Source organism: Puntigrus tetrazona, chromosome 3 (genome assembly GCF_018831695.1).
Source record: "Puntigrus tetrazona isolate hp1 chromosome 3, ASM1883169v1, whole genome shotgun sequence".
NCBI lineage: Eukaryota > Metazoa > Chordata > Actinopteri > Cypriniformes > Cyprinidae > Puntigrus > Puntigrus tetrazona.
Window position 1 is genome coordinate 10257628 of NC_056701.1, and position 19574 is coordinate 10277201.

At 38.6% G+C, this 19574-nt stretch overlaps 1 protein-coding gene across 5 annotated transcripts in view; it reads left to right on the top strand.

Annotated features, from left to right (window-relative positions):
* sept12 (septin 12) overlaps positions 1-19574 on the top strand; it is a 53892-nt gene that overhangs the window by 15118 nt on the left and 19200 nt on the right. Inside the window, exons 1-2 of one of the 5 annotated variants that reach the window (XM_043233708.1) lie at positions 10573-10836; positions 12017-12143. The exons of 1 other annotated variant lie outside the window; for it this stretch is intronic. In XM_043233708.1, coding sequence (XP_043089643.1) covers positions 12065-12143 — 79 coding nt within the window. In that variant the 5' untranslated portion in view covers positions 10573-10836; positions 12017-12064. Of the gene's footprint in view, positions 1-10572; positions 10837-12016; positions 12144-13697; positions 13851-15979; positions 16196-19574 lie in introns of those variants that run through there. 3 more of the 5 variants (XM_043233711.1, XM_043233710.1, XM_043233709.1) reach the window with 3 other exon arrangements.

Sequence of the window (19574 nt, forward strand, 5' to 3'; positions counted from 1 at the left end):
CGCAGCTCATTCCAAACATGTGACAGGGAGCGAGCACATCATTCAGGTCCTTGGACAGAATTGCTGATTTAGAAAGTGCCAGCAGTAATGCATGGCAGCTGGTTTGGGGCGTTTTCGATCTATCTGTATTTTTCCTCTGGCACTGTGCTGGAGTGCGAGGAGGGGGGGATCGGCTTGGAGTTTATGATTTAACACGAGGGAAAAACCTGTTTCAGCTGAGAATTTACTTCGGAGACTTCCTAGGTCTTTCTACAGACAAAGATATAATTAGCCAAGCAATATCAACAATCTGACGGCCCGTGTCCAATATATTTTCCTAGGATATGTACAGAAATTGAAATTGTATTAAAAGGATTTCATTTATGAGAGGATGCATAATTTGATGGTGTTGCATAAGACTGTATAATTGAGCCAGACGTAGAGTTCCCCCAAAATAGATTATTCTCGCTGTTTTTCTGAGTTTTAAACTCACTGAAGAGGTAATGATGCATTTTTCAGTCAGTTTTTCAATTGCAAAATCCTTTATTTTTGACTATTTTTGTGCCAATCTATTTAAACACTCTCTTTCTCTCTCTCTATCTCTCTCACACATAAATTTTTTGGTAATTCCAAATGTTTATATATTCCATATGGAATGTACATGGAATAAACAAACATTTGGAATTACATTTTTTTTTGATAAGTCAACTGTTTGATTAACAATATTATTTACAATATTTCAATAAGTAAGTCATCATAAGAGTAGTTCAGCATGAGGGTGAAAAATTATTTTGGGGTTAAACATAATAAAAAAAAAAAATCACTCAGTAATGGCTTTATTTCTTACCGAACTGTCCCTTAAAACCATGTCAGTTTTATGTAAGTAATGTAACATTGTACATTTAAGGCCCAATTATGGGCCAGTCTTAACATGTTATCCAGCAGAATCTTGACAATGGATGCTTTCGACAAACTTTAGCCAGAACGATATCGTCTTACTGTAATTAAAAATTCTTAACATATTTATTATTTTTTTTAAAATATGGAATTCTTTAATCAAGCCATGGGCTCAAAGGTTCATTGAATCAGTCTGTCAACAGAAGTGCAACTTAATCCCTGTATTTGTTAGACCAAGATGTTGTTCCATTCCAAACATTTCTTTGTTGATTATCCAAGTCTGAACATCAGAGCCGTGGCTCCGCGGGGTGACTGATACAGTACCTCCAGAGGTACGATAGGGGGCCGTTTGCATCAGTCACGCTGGCACGAGCGGAAATAGAGCTTTGGGGCTTCGCTGTCGGTCATGTGGGGTGTCAAGGATATAATCACAGACCCAGGACTGTAATCAGAGCGTGGCTGGAGTATGTGACTGTTACGGTAACTGCTCCACTGCGCCGTAACATGTCGCACCTTCATTCTACAGACGTGACTCACCGGTCCTCGCTCGTGCCTTCAATAATCTACTGTTTGTTATGCTTGGTAAAGCCTTCTATATTTAATCTGTAAAATATGTGCTTTTGGAGGCACTGATCTGACTTTGTTATGCAGGGAGTCCATTGTTTTGACAGCCTCTCTGCCCACATTTGGCCGACTTTGATCTGAAAAGGCCATTCGCATGTGCTATTGATTGATCTTTCTCTTGGGCCTGAGTTTCCATTTCTCTTACAGAGCTGTGGGAAATAGATGGGTCAAACAACAGACCTGCAGGTACTCTGGTTTCAAGCGAGAGAAAAATCCCACTCTTTATTCACGTTGAGTCCCAAGCCCCCTTTTTATACTAAAGGACCTCAGATTGGCGCATTCAACAGGGGGGCTTTTGGGTGATTGGCAGGCTGGTGTTTTTCATCATTTCCATACCCTTTGTGAAGAAGGTTATCTTGACAATTGCGAGAAGAAAGTCAGGTTTTGAGTTGATAGATGAAGCCGAGAGCCAATTATTTCTGTTAGTGTAAAAGTCTAAACAAATGGCAGTCACAGACCGAGGGTTATAGTCTGAGAGCAGACTGTTTATTCTCCTGATCTGAAATGAAAGGCTTGGTTATTTTTTTTTTTTAGCTGTTATCTTTTAAGCTGTTTGACATTCTCTCAGGGTTTGTATCAGCCTTCAAGGCACCATATCTTAATAAACAGGAAACAGTAAACTCTGAAGTGCTCTTTCTCACTAATTCTTTACAGTGACTCATGGGTAATGAGGGGTGTTATGTGCTCTTTCTGACTGTTGCAACAGTGAGTCTCTCTCCTAAATATATGCCCCGATCTGCAAAAACAGTTCTGAACAATATATATCACTTTACCTGAAGAATGAACTGACAATAACAGCTTTTAAAAAAGATGGGAAAGAGACACTCACTTGGGGGCAAATCCACTAAACGGTTGTGCCACTTTTACATATCACTCGACAATTACCTGCAAAACCATCTGACCAGACACGAGATTACACATATGTTCGGTTTTTGAAATATTTTAGCCAATCAGATGAGTGAATTATGTGGACTTTTTGATGCGCATCAGTAGGTTCGGCATGTGTGTTTGTTTTCTAAATGTTTAAAATTTCCCTCTTGGTGTAACATTCGTATAACAGTGAACAGTAATAATGTGAAATATTATTACTGTTTAAAATAACTTTTCTGTCTGAATATCACAGCGTAATCTATTCCTGTGGTGCCAGTCGTCTGTGTCACATGATCCTTCAGAAATCATGCCGATTTCGTGCTCAAGCAACATTTTTATTACTGTCACTTTTGATCAGTTTAATGCATCCTTGCTGAATAAAAGCATTATGCCTTTGTAACAGTACACATCCATCAATGTTCTGATAGCTCAGAGTTAGCATAAAAATGCATGCATTGAAATGTGTGAAATTTACATGTTAATTAGGCTCATTATAGACTGTGCCTCATCCACAAATTTGTGCCGTTAACTGACTAGCACGATTTCTGCAGTGAATCTTCAATCGGAAACGCGGATAAACGTCACTATCTGCTTTCTTAGCAAATTCTCCTTTTTCAGTGAGTGAGCGGGAGCTTTCCATGAATTCAAGCCGTTATATCACATTACAGGAAAGCTTTAACACATATTTCACCGGTTCCCACATAGCTCCAGCTGTCTCAATACACACAATCTTATTGTGCCGAATTGAAAAAGATTTCCTGGGGGCAACAGGAATCTGAAGTCATCCCATCACAGAGGAGGTTTTATATGCCTTTTGTGGTAAACAACTGTCTCTTTGTCCAAATGTCCCTCATTTTGTTTGAAGCTGATACTTCCCCAGCACCTGATATGCCCGTAAGTGCCAGATGATAATGCTAATATTTGGAATCTGTAAACGGACAGTACTGTCATTCATAACCAGCTACCACAGTTCATAGATAAACATAGAGAGTTTCTTATCTTAGCTGTGGTGTAGATGGGCAGGGAAGCTGCTGAACTAATCTTGTTAATTCCAAGCATCTGTTTTCCTCCCTTTAGAAGGATGATAGTATTTTTTTGGGGAGGAGAGCAGCATCAGCTGTGCATTGTGGGAGGCTGCTTGTTTTTGTGTTTATCCTTTCCGACAGGACGGGGAACTACTCATGAGGAAGGAAATGCCAGATCCGTGCGCTGAACTAAACTTGTGCATTTCCCTCGTTTGAAAGCCATAATAAACTCACTCACGTGTGTAAACATTAAAGATAAGCCCTTGCAAGATATACTTATGCTCGCCTTTGAAATCCATCCAGTTACCATAAAAAGTTAGTTGTGTGCCAACTTTGGCCTGCGTTCCTCCGCCTGCGACAGCTTACAAACAGCCTGTAGTCTACAATTGACAGAACAACCCACTGACCCACTGCTGGCATTCGCATTCCTCGGGCCTGTCCGCTGAACAAACCGATAAGCTCCTCACTAAAGTTCAATCATTAATCTTTAAAACCATGCCTCATAATGTGTTTTTTCTTGCCTTTTGATGACGAGAAATCAGCCATACTTTAAATGTGTGACTGTAGTGCTGTCCCTAGAAAAAATCAATCAGGAACCGTTCCAAATCTAAAGATTTGAATTATTCTGATAACAGAATATAACATTTATAGAACATTTACAGAATATAACCAAATATAACTTTTTTTTTTTTTTTTTTTTTTAATTTGGTGGCACTTAATAATGCGTCATTTGTTAACATTGGTTAATGCATTAATTAACATGAACAAACAAAGAACACTACATTTATTGCACTCTTTATTAATCTTTGTTAATATTTGTTAATAAAAATACAGCTGTCCATTTTTTGTTTATGTAAGTTCACAGTGCATTAACTAATGTTAACAAACATGCATTAGTAAATGCTGAAATCAACATCAACTAAGATTAATAAATGTTGCTTAAGTATTTTTAGTTTTGTGTACCTTTATTATAACCTGTTACCATTTATTTTATAAGTTCCGTTCACGTCATTTAACATTTACTGACATATCGCTCTGGACTTACAGATATATACATTATGATATGCAAATATACTTAAGTATACCTTTATTTTTTTTTCACACCTTACGATTAGTCCAACTTTAAAATCAATTTGAATAGTAAATGTTACAAGCTGTGTTTGCCACCTCCAATAAAAGTCATTCACACCCGTGTGATCATCCCTGACCCTGGACCAGACAAGCTCCAATCATCTAAGACGGCTTTATTGAAAGGGACTGAACCCGACATGCTAAACGTGTTTTGTGGGTGTAAATGATTTCTAATTAGATGAGCACTCAATTACAGCGATTGCTCTCTCAAAGTAAGTTAAGCAAATTGATGAGGCTAATGCTCATTTCACAGGGAGAATAATTGAGGCTACACAGAGTCTTCACCCTTCTGTCTGGAGATAAGGACCACAGACACCCTGCTGAAGCCAGGAGGACATGGGGAAATGGGGGATGGGCACCACAAAGAAAGAGGTTCCTTGAGTCTTTTGAGTCCAAGCTTGTTTGATAAGATATGAATGGAGCCCTTGTTGATGGTCAGGACCCGGGTGTTGTTCTCTTCTGTTCTGTGGACAGAAAGTGATGAGACCGGGGAAAAGTTGGGAGACTGCAGTGGATATCTTTACTGAGAAAGAGAGAGATAGACACAGAGCATCTGGTGGTGAGATCCTGTTATTGTTAGTGCAAAGGAAAGCCCCAGCTTCAGAGGTCCTTGACCAGTTACTCTCCATAGCCAGCAGAATGGAAACGGAATAAGGATGAGGCTGTTTTGGGCTCTTTGGGGGGACAAATCGACTCCAAGCAGGAAACTGTTACAATGGGATTGGTGTCCTCCGATGTATTATAAATGTCAGTCATTATTAGCATAATCGCACACCCTCAGATTGTTTATTAAAATTTCTGTGTATTTCTTTTTAAATGAACTAGTGCCTATAAAATGTAATCTGATGGGAAAATAATTGGCAGTGCAAAAATAAATTAAAACAAACATAAAAAACAAGCTCAAACACCACAGTAAGTTGATTTGGAATATTCCTTGGAAAGGCAGGAAGGGGTGTTCAGAATGCATTATGGGAAATCAAGTCAATTACTACCAATCTTTCTAGACAAACATTACTGTTTAAATGTTTGGGGTCAGAATGATTTTAAGATAAAACTGATTATTTAAAACTAAATAACCCCTACCAAGGATCCATGAAATTGACGAAATTAAAGTGTATTATGTGTAAGTAAAGATTTTCAATTCAAATGAATGCTTTTTTACTTTCTTGTTCATCAAAGAATAAAATTGAAAAGTAGATATAGTTTCTTGAGCAGCAAATCAGCATGTTAGTATGATTTTTGAAGGATCACGTGATTCTGTAAATTCAGCTTTGCCATCACAGGAATAAATTACTTTCTAAATCAAATTGTAAGAATTTTTCCACAATAAAAAATAAACAAAAAAATCGTAGCGACCCCACAGATTTAAACAGCAATATACATTTTTTTTGTGAAGTTTTTAAAGGCTATTGACATGTCTGCATACTGATTCACGCCAACCCTTTCCACCAGTCTGACCTCGTACAGCAGATCTCCACCTTACGCAAACACGGTGGGCAGAGACAAATAACTGATTACATGCTAATAAAATGCCACCGTTCCATTGCCGAGACCATGAGAAAGCCGATTTATATTCATCCATCAATGTAAAAAAACACTATTTCCCAGTTTCTGGATTTCAGAAGACGTCCGTTCAGACCCAGACCACCTGGAAAAGCTAGAAAAAGCTCCCAGGCCCCCCCATTCAGGTCCTTGCCACACCTAGCGCTTAGCTTCAATAGCTGGACTCTGATCCTGCGAGAATTTCAGCCATTTTTCTGCCTGTCTTGTTGACTCAGCGCTGTAGTGTTCAACTGTGATGGAGTAATTAACCGTGTGCAGCAGACAGGTTATTAGAAGCAGAGTTTGGATAAGATTTTCCTGCAGGATACCTGATACGCTGTCTGATCTGGAAGCAGTACTCTGTGTAAAGGCCAGGACCATCAGTATTCCCACAGTACGGTTTAGCGCCTGTAGGCATGGCAATTTGTCTCAGCTCCACCAACAAACAAACCCAGGGGAAACGGTGCAAGGCTGGACTTGTAATAGTCGCAAGGCTGATACAAAAGACCTAGAGTTATGGCTTGTAGAAAGACAGCGGCTTCATGTAATGACTTTTCTGGCCGACCTGGAAGGAAAGGCAGGCGTTTGTGCTCAAACACGCATTAACATACATGAACTCCCCCGTTCCGCCACACACACACACACACAGACTCGCTGATATGTTGGCTGTGAGAACATGATGCTGCCTGCTCATCACGTTTCCCTGTGGTCTTTCCAATCAGTTGCGTAAAGCACAGGAAATATAGGTCAGACAGCAGATGTGTTCTCGACTACAGGACAAATCACACCCTCCTTTCAACGTGTCAGGATCAAACGGTGTAGCCAGGGGTGCCAAAATTCTGCTTTCTAAACATCTAACCTTTCTAAAGGAGAGGAAAAAGTGGGAAACGGATACCGCTGTGCTCCGTGGCGGTGTATTTGTAAAGTCCCGCGTGTACGTGTTTGTAGAAATGTACGAGTAAGCTTGCGTGTGTATGTTTTGGGGATGTATATGTGTGTATATATATATATATATATATATATATATATATATATATATATATATATATATATATATATGAAATATAATTTATACAATGCTAGAAGGGTCAAGTTGAGCACTCATCTTGTAAAAATATTTTCTTTGGATCTTAAAACATAATTATTAAAGTAAAAAATGGATTTCAAAGTCATTCACAGCATGAAATAATAATTTCTATTATACACTATCATTCAAAAGTTTGGGGGCGGTGTGATTGTTAAAATGGTTTTCTCTCCAAGGCTGTGTTTATTTGATCAACAAGACATTTTCTATTTTTATACATTTTAAAAGGCAATTTATTCCTGTAATAGCAAAGCTGGATTTCAGCAGCCATTACTCCAGTCTCCAGTGTAATGCTTAAAAAATCATTGTAATATTTTGATTTGCTCAAGAAACATTTCTCAAAATTGTCAGTGTTAAAAGTGGTTGTGCTGATTAATATTTTAGTGGCACGTGTGATATTTTTCTGCGTTATTTGATAAATGGAAAGTTCAAAACAGCAGCACAAAAAATGAGAAAATAATAGAAAATGATTTTTGAGGTTGCATTGGGTCTAAGTTCTTTTCTATAAGACTTGCATTTTACCAGTAGTTTTTAAATATCTCTTTAAATGAGCAAAATTGTCAGCTTGTAAGTATTGGTTTTAATATGAAGGAGTGCCACAGGAAAGAGACATTCTAGAAAAAAAAAAGCATCAAGTTAATGTATGAGTATGACATACAGCTGAAAAGTCTGTGAAACACTCTCTTTTTCTCATTCTAGTCCCGCTCTGTCCTTTTACAACAGCAACAATCACATTCTCTTATGATAGACTCATTGAGATTGACCTACATCACTTTAGATAATAACTGCAGCTTTAAGGAGAAGATTGGTAGTTTGATGGATGGGTTCTAATTTTTCCTTTTCATCCACTCTTTTTTTTCACTCTGGCATACGGGTTCCATGAAACTTCAGTGCCTGCCTTTGCATGGTCTAGAAGTTATCAGATCAACCACTAGGGGGTAGCAATGTTCTCATGTCAGATTAGCCCGACTGATTGAAATCCTTTATTCTAAAAGATTCATTTACTCGCTGGAGTGAAAACATGCTTTCTCACATTCTTTTAGAGTGATGCTAATACGTTTTCAAAAAGCTGTAATCAGCTCTTCACGCACGCCGCTTTGAGAGCACGCTCTTTTTTTTCTTCTTTTTTTTTTTTTTTTTTCTTTTTTGCAGGAATTTATACGACATACTGAAAGATGCTGATTTGTTCTTATTTCACTTTAAACAAGCCTCTTATCACATAAAAACAATAATTAAGAGTCAATTATTCCAGAGTGCCTGGAGCAAAAAAGAGAGCGAGCGTGATTTTTATCAGGCTATGAGTGTATTCTCTCTACATACTAACTTGAGTCTGGGTTGAAACGAACAGGAGTTCTCATTCTCATTGGTGTTAAGCTCCATGTTGGTCAAATCTCCTTTGATCCTTTATAGATGCCCGATCTCTAGTGACCCCTAAGCAAACCCCACTCTACATCATGGGATAAGGGTGGGATTGTGAAATTCTGATCTGGCAGGGCAGCTCGTCTGGAATGCTGTTCCCTTCATCTGTGTCCCTCTGCAAATGAGTGGGTTAACTTACACATTAGCACAGATTAAGGGTACAAATGAGACCTTGTGTCACTAATGGGGGTCAAAAGAGGGGATAGGGTGGAAAGGACAGGGCGAACACCTTAGGGGACGAGGGAACTGTAGTTCTTTTCTTTGCGGATTATCTGGCCACATTTTGCTTTTTGCATATGACTGATTGCTTATATGACTTATCTCTGATGTGACTGGGTGGAATGGGTGTAATTTTACTACACTGAATTTATACTGAGCTGTATTGTTGTATGTCAGGTCGCTACTAAATGCAAATCGCACAACTGCATGTAATTCGTTAGATGTTTTTTTCCAGTCAGGATTCCAGGTTATGTTCAAGTTGCAGTTAGACATCCCAATTAAGGATATTCCAGGAGATTACATCTTCCAGAAGCAACAGACCAATTGGGAAAAGCATTACTAGTTGCTACTGTGATTTCTATATAGCCAGCCTTTGCTCTGGGCAGGGGTGGTGCTGCAGTCTCCATCTGAGTGTTTTCCTTCAGCTCTAAGCGACGTGCTGAGTCTCTCGCCTCGACCTGTTGGGTGTTTACATGTTGACACTCGCTACGATGGGACTCCACATTCCTGGCAGAGGCCTACTTGGAGTTGGCATGCTAGGAAAACATTATTTGACACCAAGTTAGCTTGCGAGACAATTCAACACACAACTGGAATACTCTGAGGTCTATATTGGCATAGATTCCAGTGGAGAGTTTTAGTTGTTCTTCAAAAAATAAATGCCAAGGTTTTGAAAAGAGCTTACATGGCAGGATGTGTGTGGATGTGTGGATTTATTTCATCTTTCATTTTATTGCTTAAAAGTTTGCATTGGCAAGCAACTGAAATGTTTAATAATTTTTTTAGTTTACATTTTACACACACACACACACACACATATGCATTTATATATATATATATATATATATATATATATATATATATATATATATAGTGTGTGTGTATATATATATATATATATATATATATATATATATATATATAGTGTGTGTGTATATATGTATATATATAGTGTGTGTGTATATATGTATATATATATATATATATATATATGTGTTCTTCTCGTGAAGTAAAAATTGGATCTGTGACGCTTCTCCTTTTCTGATCACTTCCACATTTGTAGATTTTCTAGATATTTATGTAAAATAACACTTATTTAAAGGTGGACTTATTAAATCTATTAAATCTTATTAAATCTTTTTTAATCTTTTTTAGCAATTCATACGACAATTGTTAAGCGTCCAATAACTCAATAATCTGACACAACGAGTAAGGTTTGGTTATGTGATTTCAACATGGCCACCCCATGATGCAACCATGTAGACTCCTGACTGGCACATATCTTTCCTATTAAGTTGATTCATTTGTTACACAAAATCACCTTAAATAATTCAAATGCCTAAATTCACACTGCAAATGTGTCATTCGTGAAGCCTAATACATTGTGTCGTAGATCTAGCGTAGAAGGTCAAAGTTCTAAACCTCCTAGACCCACGTTTTCCCATGGCCGGATGAGGGGGAGAGGGGAAAGGTGATTTCCTCTTGGACAGCATGACAGGGCTTCCTGGAAGAGTCGTCCCTCCCTAAGAACAACTGCATCCTGCCCTGAAAATGAAACGAGGCACAGTAGAGCCAGTTGTGAAAACTCTCTCAGCCCTTGTGATACCAGCATGGCGTGCCACCTAAAGAGGCAGCTATTATAGTATCATAGTTACTCAAAGGAACAGGCAGTAATAATTATAACGGCACTTTGTGTTTATTGATTGTTTTCTGAACGTCAGTGGGTAGGTTATAATGACTGAAGGGTGAAAGCACAACTAATACTATTATATGCCATGACACAAACACAGATACAGAGGGAGTGAATATGAAAGTGTCTGTGTTTTTCTCCTCAATACATCCTCTTGGCAAGAATCCATGAGTGAACGGTTAATGCAAAGAAAGCAAAATAGAAAGTAAAAAAAGAGAAGTGTGCGAGGGAGGTTGTGCGCGTCGGTGTGCTTGTGCTGTATGCAGTAGTTTTTTGGTAGTTTTGGAAATCGTGTCCTATCTGGAGCAGCAGCTGTCAGGGCAGGACACGACTCGGCTGTTTGGGCACTGTTGATGGTAAGTTGATTTTGTCATCCTTATTAAGCTTAATCACCGGCTGTTACTTGGAAGCATGTGTTTACCTCAAAGCGGAATGATGTGGAGGTGTTGATTGTATATTGACCTCCTCATAATAACAGGTAACTGTCAAACCATCACAGCTTCTGACTGCTCTGACAACTGATTTTGAACTTTTTTGCTCGCTTTATTTTAAAAAAATTATTATTTTAAGCTGCTTATTGATTGGTATGGATGTAGGCAGGTATGTAGTTAGGTAGTTGCTTTGTTTATTTTTTTTTTGTTTAAATTAGTTGGTTAGTTAGTCAGTCTGGTGTTTAGTTAGTGAGTTGGTTTCTTGGTATTTTGGTGGTTAGTAATCCAAGCAAAATTATTAAGATGATTCAGACCAATGTGTTCTGCTGAGTTTAGTTTAGTTGTAATTAGTTAGTAGTCCAACATAGATCAGTAAGGGGTCCGGTCTCTTTATTGCTTATTGATTCAAACCTTTACTTAGTTGGTTGTTTTGATGCTTAGTGTAGCTTTGTTTAGTTGGTTAAACAGTTTGATGATTAGTTAAGTCATTTGTTTTATACGTAGTTGGTTTGTTAGTTGGCTAGTTATTTTGTTAGTTTAGTTGTTTAGTTTGCTGGTTAGCCAGTTTTATGTTTAGTTAGTTGGTCTATATTTCATTGGTTTGGTAGTTAGCTAGTTTTTCAGTTTGGTTTTATAATTATTCAGCTGGGTTGAACTTGGTTGAACTGGTTCTTTTAGTCAGCTGGTAATTTTAATTGTTTAGGTTTTTGGTTAGTTAGTTAGTTAATTTAGCTTAGCCTAGCTTAGCTTAGCTTAGTTTAGTTTAATGATTAATCAAGTTAATATTTTCTAGTCAGTTTTTTTGTTGTTAATAAGTAATTAATCCCAGATTATTAAGGGTTCTGGCCATTATTCTGCATTGTAGGTTGGTTTGTTGATTAGATTTAGAATAGTACTTAACATGACTCGGCTATCATATATCTATATAGAAGATGTAATGTTACAGTAATTAAACACTGTACATTATAATATCAAGAAAAGCATCTAATGCAGAAATTAATTTTAATCGCGTAATATAGAAACTATAGTAACTTTTTAAGGGTCTAGTTGACATTCGGTAGAAACTTGTTGTTCTCTAATATTCTTCTCTTCTGCTAATTCTCAGCAGAAACTCCAGCTGTGCATCAGCTCAGTTTAGAAGACGCTCTAACAGATGTCCGGCAGTTTGCCACTGTCCTCACCTGTCCCTCCCACCATGTGTGGAAGACACTCAGAGCGCACCAGAGGACGGGGTCAGACTTCAGGAATTCTTCTTTTCCGTCTGCCATGTCCTTTTAAGTATGCTTGGATTAGGATGAGGTTAAGATGCTTTAATTGAATTAACCCCTCGAATCCCACACAAGCAAAGCCGGAGTAAAGAAACAGCGGCTTTCTCACGGTGTGTGGCGGCAGATCTTCGTAGTAACCCGATACTACCAGTCTCTTTGGGGAGGTTACCCTGGCAACAGTATGAATGAACTGACAGCATCTGTGCGTACATGTGCTTTTAATTAAAGAGGAGCGGTAATAGAGACATTTAGTGGCAAATCAATGTCCCTTGTGGCACAGTAAACGCATGCTTCCTCCCCCTCTCTTCCTCTTTCGCCTTTTCACTCAACCATATCAACATCCGTGGAAATCAACGCCTCTATTTAGATAACCTCTATGTTTGTACCACCAAATGGTTTACGAAAGTAAAGGAATAGTTCACTCGAAAATTTTATTTGTTATTAAATATTCAATCTGTCCATACAGTGTTGTTTTGCGTTGACTTACTTTATGTTGTCAAAAATAGTTTCCAAAATATCTTCAAAAGGTTTAGAGAAATGAAAGTCATACAGGTTTGGAACAACATGATGGGTTAGTAAATAATTTTGGGTGAACTGTCCCGGTAAGCAGGACATATGCTAAAAATATATGTTCATATCAGTCCTTGTCATGCAGTGGCCCAGAATTATTGTAAGTGTATCCTATCATACATAGATTTCCAGAGTGTGTGGATTCGAAGAGTAGAAGATGCATTTGTCATCAGATAATGACCTGGAATGACCAGAACGATGTGGCAGTGGAGAGCACTTTGTAGGAAACTCCATTAACAAACCTCAGTCAGTTAATTAGCTGTAGACGCAGCGGAGCATACAGACCCTGCATGTGGCTCGGAGCTTTGCGAAAGGCTTTTAGATGAAAGTGATGAATTGCTGTCATTGGGCTTGTTCTATACTTTATCAAATGATTAAATATTGAATGTAAAATAGACAGCTCTCGCCGCATGCAAAGGTCATTTTCCGATTGCCACATTAATCAAAATGGTTTTTCCTGTCAGCGATGAAGAGAGAATTCCCAAAACAGCAGAGATGCACTGTGTGGCGATACGCTGCAGGAACAAGTGTATATGTGTGTGTGAGGTAGGACGGGAATTTGCTCTTTCTGGAAGCTTCCACGGCTTCTATTAGTTCATTTCGTACCAGATTTCCATTCACGCATCCCAGCAGATTGTATTCTATTCACAAAGATTGCATTTCCATTTTTCTACTTTACCTGTCTGGGATTGTGAAAGACATTTCCTCATATCTCAAGGGTGGGATTTTTTAACAGAGACTTGCGCTGATGACATAAGGAAAATGGATAAACATCCATCCCACTCTTGAGAAACACTCTTATTTAGGTAACCATGGCGATAACAAAGCTGGAGGAACTGCTTTTCTTTTGTGTGGCATAAAACTAGTTAAAATACAACCAGGAAGAGAGAGGCCCAAAGGCAAGGAAATGCATCACCCTCGGAGTGCTGTCTGTGGTTAGGCTACGACACACCCACACACACACACACACACACACACATACATACACTCGCACGTTAGACTCACACATTTTCGTAACTGACATCCTGAACAGTTCGCAATTCACTCTCTGACAGCACATGGGGCCTTGCAGCTGCTCCAGAATCCCACTTATCAACTAAGGTAAAAGACTGATTTCTGTTAATATTTTACTATACCAATGTCTCTGCTGGAATGTTTCTGGTTTGTGTAATCTGCAAGCTAGCTGTCATCTGAACTCAGTGAATTGTAGTTTGCGATATTTATCACTGATCATCTATAACTGAGCTGTAGAAACCTGTTGTGGTTTAGCTGTTTGGAGTGGACGTGTGAGTGTGTTGTTTTGGGGCCTCACTGTGATACATCAGCCGTCTATTGAATGCCAAACAAAGGAACATTATTGTGATTCAAACATAAAGCCATCCTTACAGCGTCTCAGCATGGGCTTGACCTGCACACACACACACACACACTTTTTCACTCACAGACATTTTCACACTCTCATGGCTAGCTGTTTTGAAAAAAGCCCATCCTTACATGGATGTCTTGAGCGGTCTCCTTGACTTTAATTTACATGAGGTGGACTTCATTTTATGGAGAGCGTAAAGACTAAACACTCAGATGTGTGATAAGTCAGACTGACAGTTCGAGAGTGAGAAAAACACACTTCCTCAGTGAAACTGTGCAGAGATGCTTCATCTCCTTGTTTCAACAGATCTGGAGGGAAGTCCTTAAAGAGATAGTTCAGCCAAAAATGTCAGTTCTGTCATTATTTCCTCATGTCGTTTAAAACCTATGTGAATCTTTCTTCATTATTTTTAAGAATATTCTAGCCACTTTGTCGGTACATTAGTGAATGGGAACTAAGGCTGCAAAGCCATAAAATAAAAAAAGCCAATAAGCACAAAGAAAGTGTCTTAAATGTTCACTAAGCACTGCATTCCAAGCTAAGGAAAAAGACCAGAATTTTAGTAATTTATTGAAAATAAAATAAAATCTTGCCATATGCCCTAGATTTAAGTATAGGAATAAACGAATCCTTCTCTTGAGTCATCTTTTCAGTGAATCATTGCTTCAGTTCCTATTTGGCCTAAATGATTCATTGTGTTATTTTCTTCTCAAATCCATCCCACTGGCTCAACGATCAGGTCATAGTGTTTAACAATCAATTGGATTAGAAATAAACAACAGCTTAAATTTCAATCTGGTCATTCAAAAAGAGGCTTTAGAAGACTTGAATACACAGCAATGGTCATATACACTACTTTTGATTGGCAATTTGTGAATAAACCGGCCCTTCAGATTAACACAGTCTTTTCCATTAATTCAATTTTATTGAACAGAGTCTGTATTTACAATATTGCCATTAGCCCCTTATTGCCAGTAGCTATTTACACTAACTCTGCCCACCAACATGTGGTTGGGATAGTTATCATTTCAAAAGATGGTCATTTGACATCAGTTCCAGTGACACAGATGGTAAAACGTATGGTTTTATTGTGACACGATTTACCTGGGTTCAAATCTGCTGCTACTTGCAATAAGTAGTATAAATAGCAGAAAATGCTATTTGCACTTAGTGTAAATAGCATATCATTAAATAATGTTGCTATTTTTAATTAGTGTAAATAGCCTCTATCACTATTTAAACTTCACTTTCTAGATTTGATGAGGCGTTTGTTGTGCGGTTTTGAGGAACAGCTAAAATTATAACTGTTCAAATTAAAACATTCCAATGTTTTTATCCGGTGATATCAGGCTTGCTGTTCACTAATAACATGTATCCATGCACTTAAACTCCAGTGCTGCTTTTCTGTAAATGCTGAACTACAAGCTCTTTGTCAGTATAAAAACCACTCACGTCTGATTGACCATTACCATGTCTTTTAACGGCAATCCTCAGCCCAAACAGCCCAGCGTGACAGCACAGGCGGCACATATTATTACCAGCACAGAAATGCGCTCTGAACAAGTAACTGCGATTTGCTTTCCTTTTTTTTCCTCAGTCAAGCGAGTCCGTGGATTCCGACTATTCAAAGAAGCACTAAAATTTCTCCTAATTGATTTTATGGGTCAATTACGTATTTTCCTCATTGTGTGGTCAGCAGGGGAGCCTGGGCCGACCGACTGACAGCAGCCCCACTCGTGTGCAAATGAGTTTGAGAGAGAGGCAGTACAGAGATGCAGGGGAGGGGGAGGAGGGGTGGATGGGAGAAGTCCTCTTTTGGATTAGTGGAAGCTTCTTGGCGATCTGCATGTGAATGAGCATGAGCAGCTTTAGCCGTTACCCCTGCGCTCTTTCTCCATAGTGAGGGAGAGAGACACTGAGAGAGGGGGAGAAGTGCATGTGCATGGGCAGTTACGCAGAGCACAAAGCAGAAGTTTAGGGACGAGTCTTGAGGTACATCACAGTTACGGACTATCTGGTGTGGGCCGCCGGGTCTTCAGTGGGGAGAGCCGTGTGGACAGAGCTTTGTGAATGAGAGAAGGTAAGAATCTCTTTTTTTTTTTTTTATCCCATGGGTTTTTGTGTGTCTCAGCTTCACTGCCCCTCTGATAACAATAGAACCAAGAGCAATGGAGCACTTCAACAGTGCCAAAAGGGGGAAGGGAGAGTCTCATGGCTGCCCGAGAAGACACTTTTTTATTTTTTTTTTAAAAAGATGTATTTAAAGTTAGCTTGTTTTGCTCTATTTTTGTAATTTGAGACACATTCAGGCAGGAAGGAATTGAGGGTTGACACGCTCTGATGTCTGAAGCTCGGTTATGGTCGTTGGTTACCCCTTTTCAAGATGCAACAGGCGTGTTTGCCATTTGCAGCAAGTATAATGAAATGCTCACTCTCTCATATGAAACCGTTTGAGTCATTTCCTCTTGTGTGCTGAAACATTTTAGAAGTATACTTTTGAAGTTTTACAAATTTGTGATGAAAATAAACAGGAAGCTGACACAGAGAACCTAAGAGTGCACAATGGTGCCATGATGAGGTTCAGATGTAAGGTATTTTTTGTGGTATTATTGACTAGCATGGATAAAATGTGTTTGACGTGGTCCTGGGACTGATTAGTTTTAGCATTTTGTTAGTCTTTTAGTATTTTGTGTTGGGGTTTTCCAGCATTTTAACTAGATTACTGCTGGGTAACTTTGTAATTGGCATGAAATTAGCTATCAGCTAGTGTATGTCAGTAAATGGCATTCTTTATTGCTAGCTACAGAAAGCTGTGGCTAACTTAAGCAAAATCTGTGCAGAGCCACACAGCACAGGCCTCTGAAACTTTTACAGCAATTATCAATGCTGAACATGTGCTATTGATGGTTCTTTTTTTCCTCTCTCTTTCATTATCTGCCAAATACAGTGTATTTACAGAGATATTGCTGTGGTTTAAAGCCATTCAAATTTATATTAAGGTGATATTTCCCAAATGGGAAGAGGTTATGAGACAAAACAATGGCATGTAACATCCTTTATTTGGAACTGTACTGTAGATCAGATGGTAGCATTTAGCAGTTAGCACGACAGGTCTGAGCATCTTTAAAGTGTAGGATGCGTGATTGTTTAGCTACATTGTTTTTTTAATGGCTCTGTAGGTCTTTGTGATTCTCCGGGGAAAATGTGACATTCTAAATATACATATATCTATTTGCCAGTTTCCTGTCATAGGTCTGTCATGGCCACATTGGGCATAGGTGTGTTTAACCCACACATATAGATGTAGATCATCTTGACATTTACTATTTTTATTGCTTAATACATAGGCCTTAAACAATATCTTAAATTTGATTTTAGTGCAGTTTGTAAAAAGTTCAGTTTGACACATCTAGTTGCACTCTCCCAGGTCAGCTTAATCAACCCAATATCGAACAGATTGTCAGTGAGGTATGAGTTAAAATAAACACATGTATGGTTTGATGCCAATAAATGAATACTTGAGCCTTACTGATGGGGTTATGAGGAAAAAGAGTAGCCTATAAAAGTTTTGAGAAACATGTTTTCTGAGGTGCTTTGTACTAAGTAAGAGTGATTTGTGTTTTCTTGCTGTCTGCTGCAGTGTTTCTTGGTTGTGTCAAATGAAAATGGCCCGCATCTGTGAACAGTTTTATTAAAGAGCAAGAACAGGCCCTGTGCAAACCTGGGGACAGATCTGCTTTCATTCAAACACAATACGTAAAGTTTTTATTAAAAAGTTCCAACTTCTTTGCTACTTTTGAGCCCCTTTCTCTTACTCTGTTTGCTTTTCTCAAGCCTTTAGACGACATTTGTCTGCCCCTCTCTATCTCCAAGCATGGCTTTATTTGTCAGCTTCTATTAGAGCACAGGCAGTTTTCAGACGACATCAAATAAATAAATCTGCCAATCCACAGTCTGGCTGTCTCCTCTTCCTTTTGCATAAGTTTTGCTTTCTTACTTAAGACCGTGTGCATTGAACGGTGACAACACATGCTTTTAAAATCACACAAAGTTCAAATTCAGAAATTGACTTGCTTCACTTTAAGTCAATGCAGTCTTGTGTAGATCCTCAGCTGCTGGATGGGTGGCTTGAATGTAATGCCAGTTAGGGAATAAGAAGGCCAGGATTAGTTCCATTTTGGTGGATGGACGACGCAGGGTATATTTATAGCTGATTAAGTCATCTGGACCAGCAGACGGGATCCTCAGTTCACGAAGGTTGTCTCAGCTGATCAAACGCAGCACAGGCTGCATGCTGATTTCCTACACATAGTTCTTGACTCACTAAAATGAACATTAATCAGCTTCTGCAATGCGCCATGCAACGTTTCAATGCGTAATCCGATATAATTGTGACAGTGTGGCCCGGCACAGGGTTGTGGTCAGGCCGAAGTCACAGCATGAGAAAGTGCTTAGTAGTTGTGAGTGAACCATATTTAGGTGAATAACATATTTGCAGCCTCTAGCAAAAACCCATCAACAGTTTCACAAGAATATTCTTCTAAGAAATACTAATACCAAGAAACCTAAGTAGGCATCAGATTGTGCCGGAGGTGGACGATCATACAATCAAATTATATGTAAACATCTCATGGTGTAGCTTGTCTCGAAAAGGTAGTTCAACCCAACATTTCTGCCAGCATTGTGGTTTTTGTCTATACAGTGTGAAACCCAATCATTTCGGGAAAAAAACGGTTGAAACATTCTGGAAATTACCTGTTATACAATGAAAAATTGAGCAACATGAAGGTGATTTGACAACATTTGGGGGTGAACCATCCCTTGAAGATAAATTCTGTTGTTACGGTGTACTTTGCATACTTGTGTTAATGACATTTAGTTGACCTGTTAATGGGACACACTCATGTATATGAAGCAGCCAGGGTGTCATGTTGAGTGCAGCTCACAGTCACTGCCATTAACGATGCATAATAAAGCATAGTAGACTTGGCACTTCCTGGGGATCATTTTACAGTCCCATGTTTTCATACACAAATGAGCTGATTTTAACACGCATACACACTTTGTTTGTGGGTGTGAAAGCAGCTGTGGTGTTGGTAGAGTTATACAGCTCGTTGTCTTATATTTGTGATGCCTTGTTATATTCTAGATCTTCTCATACTGTGGCTGCACTGTTATATGATTGTCAATCGTAATTGTTGATTAATTCCTTCAATTTATTAATTGCGATTATCACTATTTATACTGATGTTCGTGTGTCGGGGAAAGTTACTTTAAAAAGTAATGCATTGCAATATTGTGTTGCTTCCTAAAATAGTAACTCATTAAGTTACTTGACTTAATGTTACATTACTTTTGTGATACTCTTTGAAAATAGGCAGGGTTTGCTTGTTTGTTTTTAATATGAAAAAGTACCATTTTTGGCAAACATAAAATCCCTTTAGCACCAAAAGTGAAAG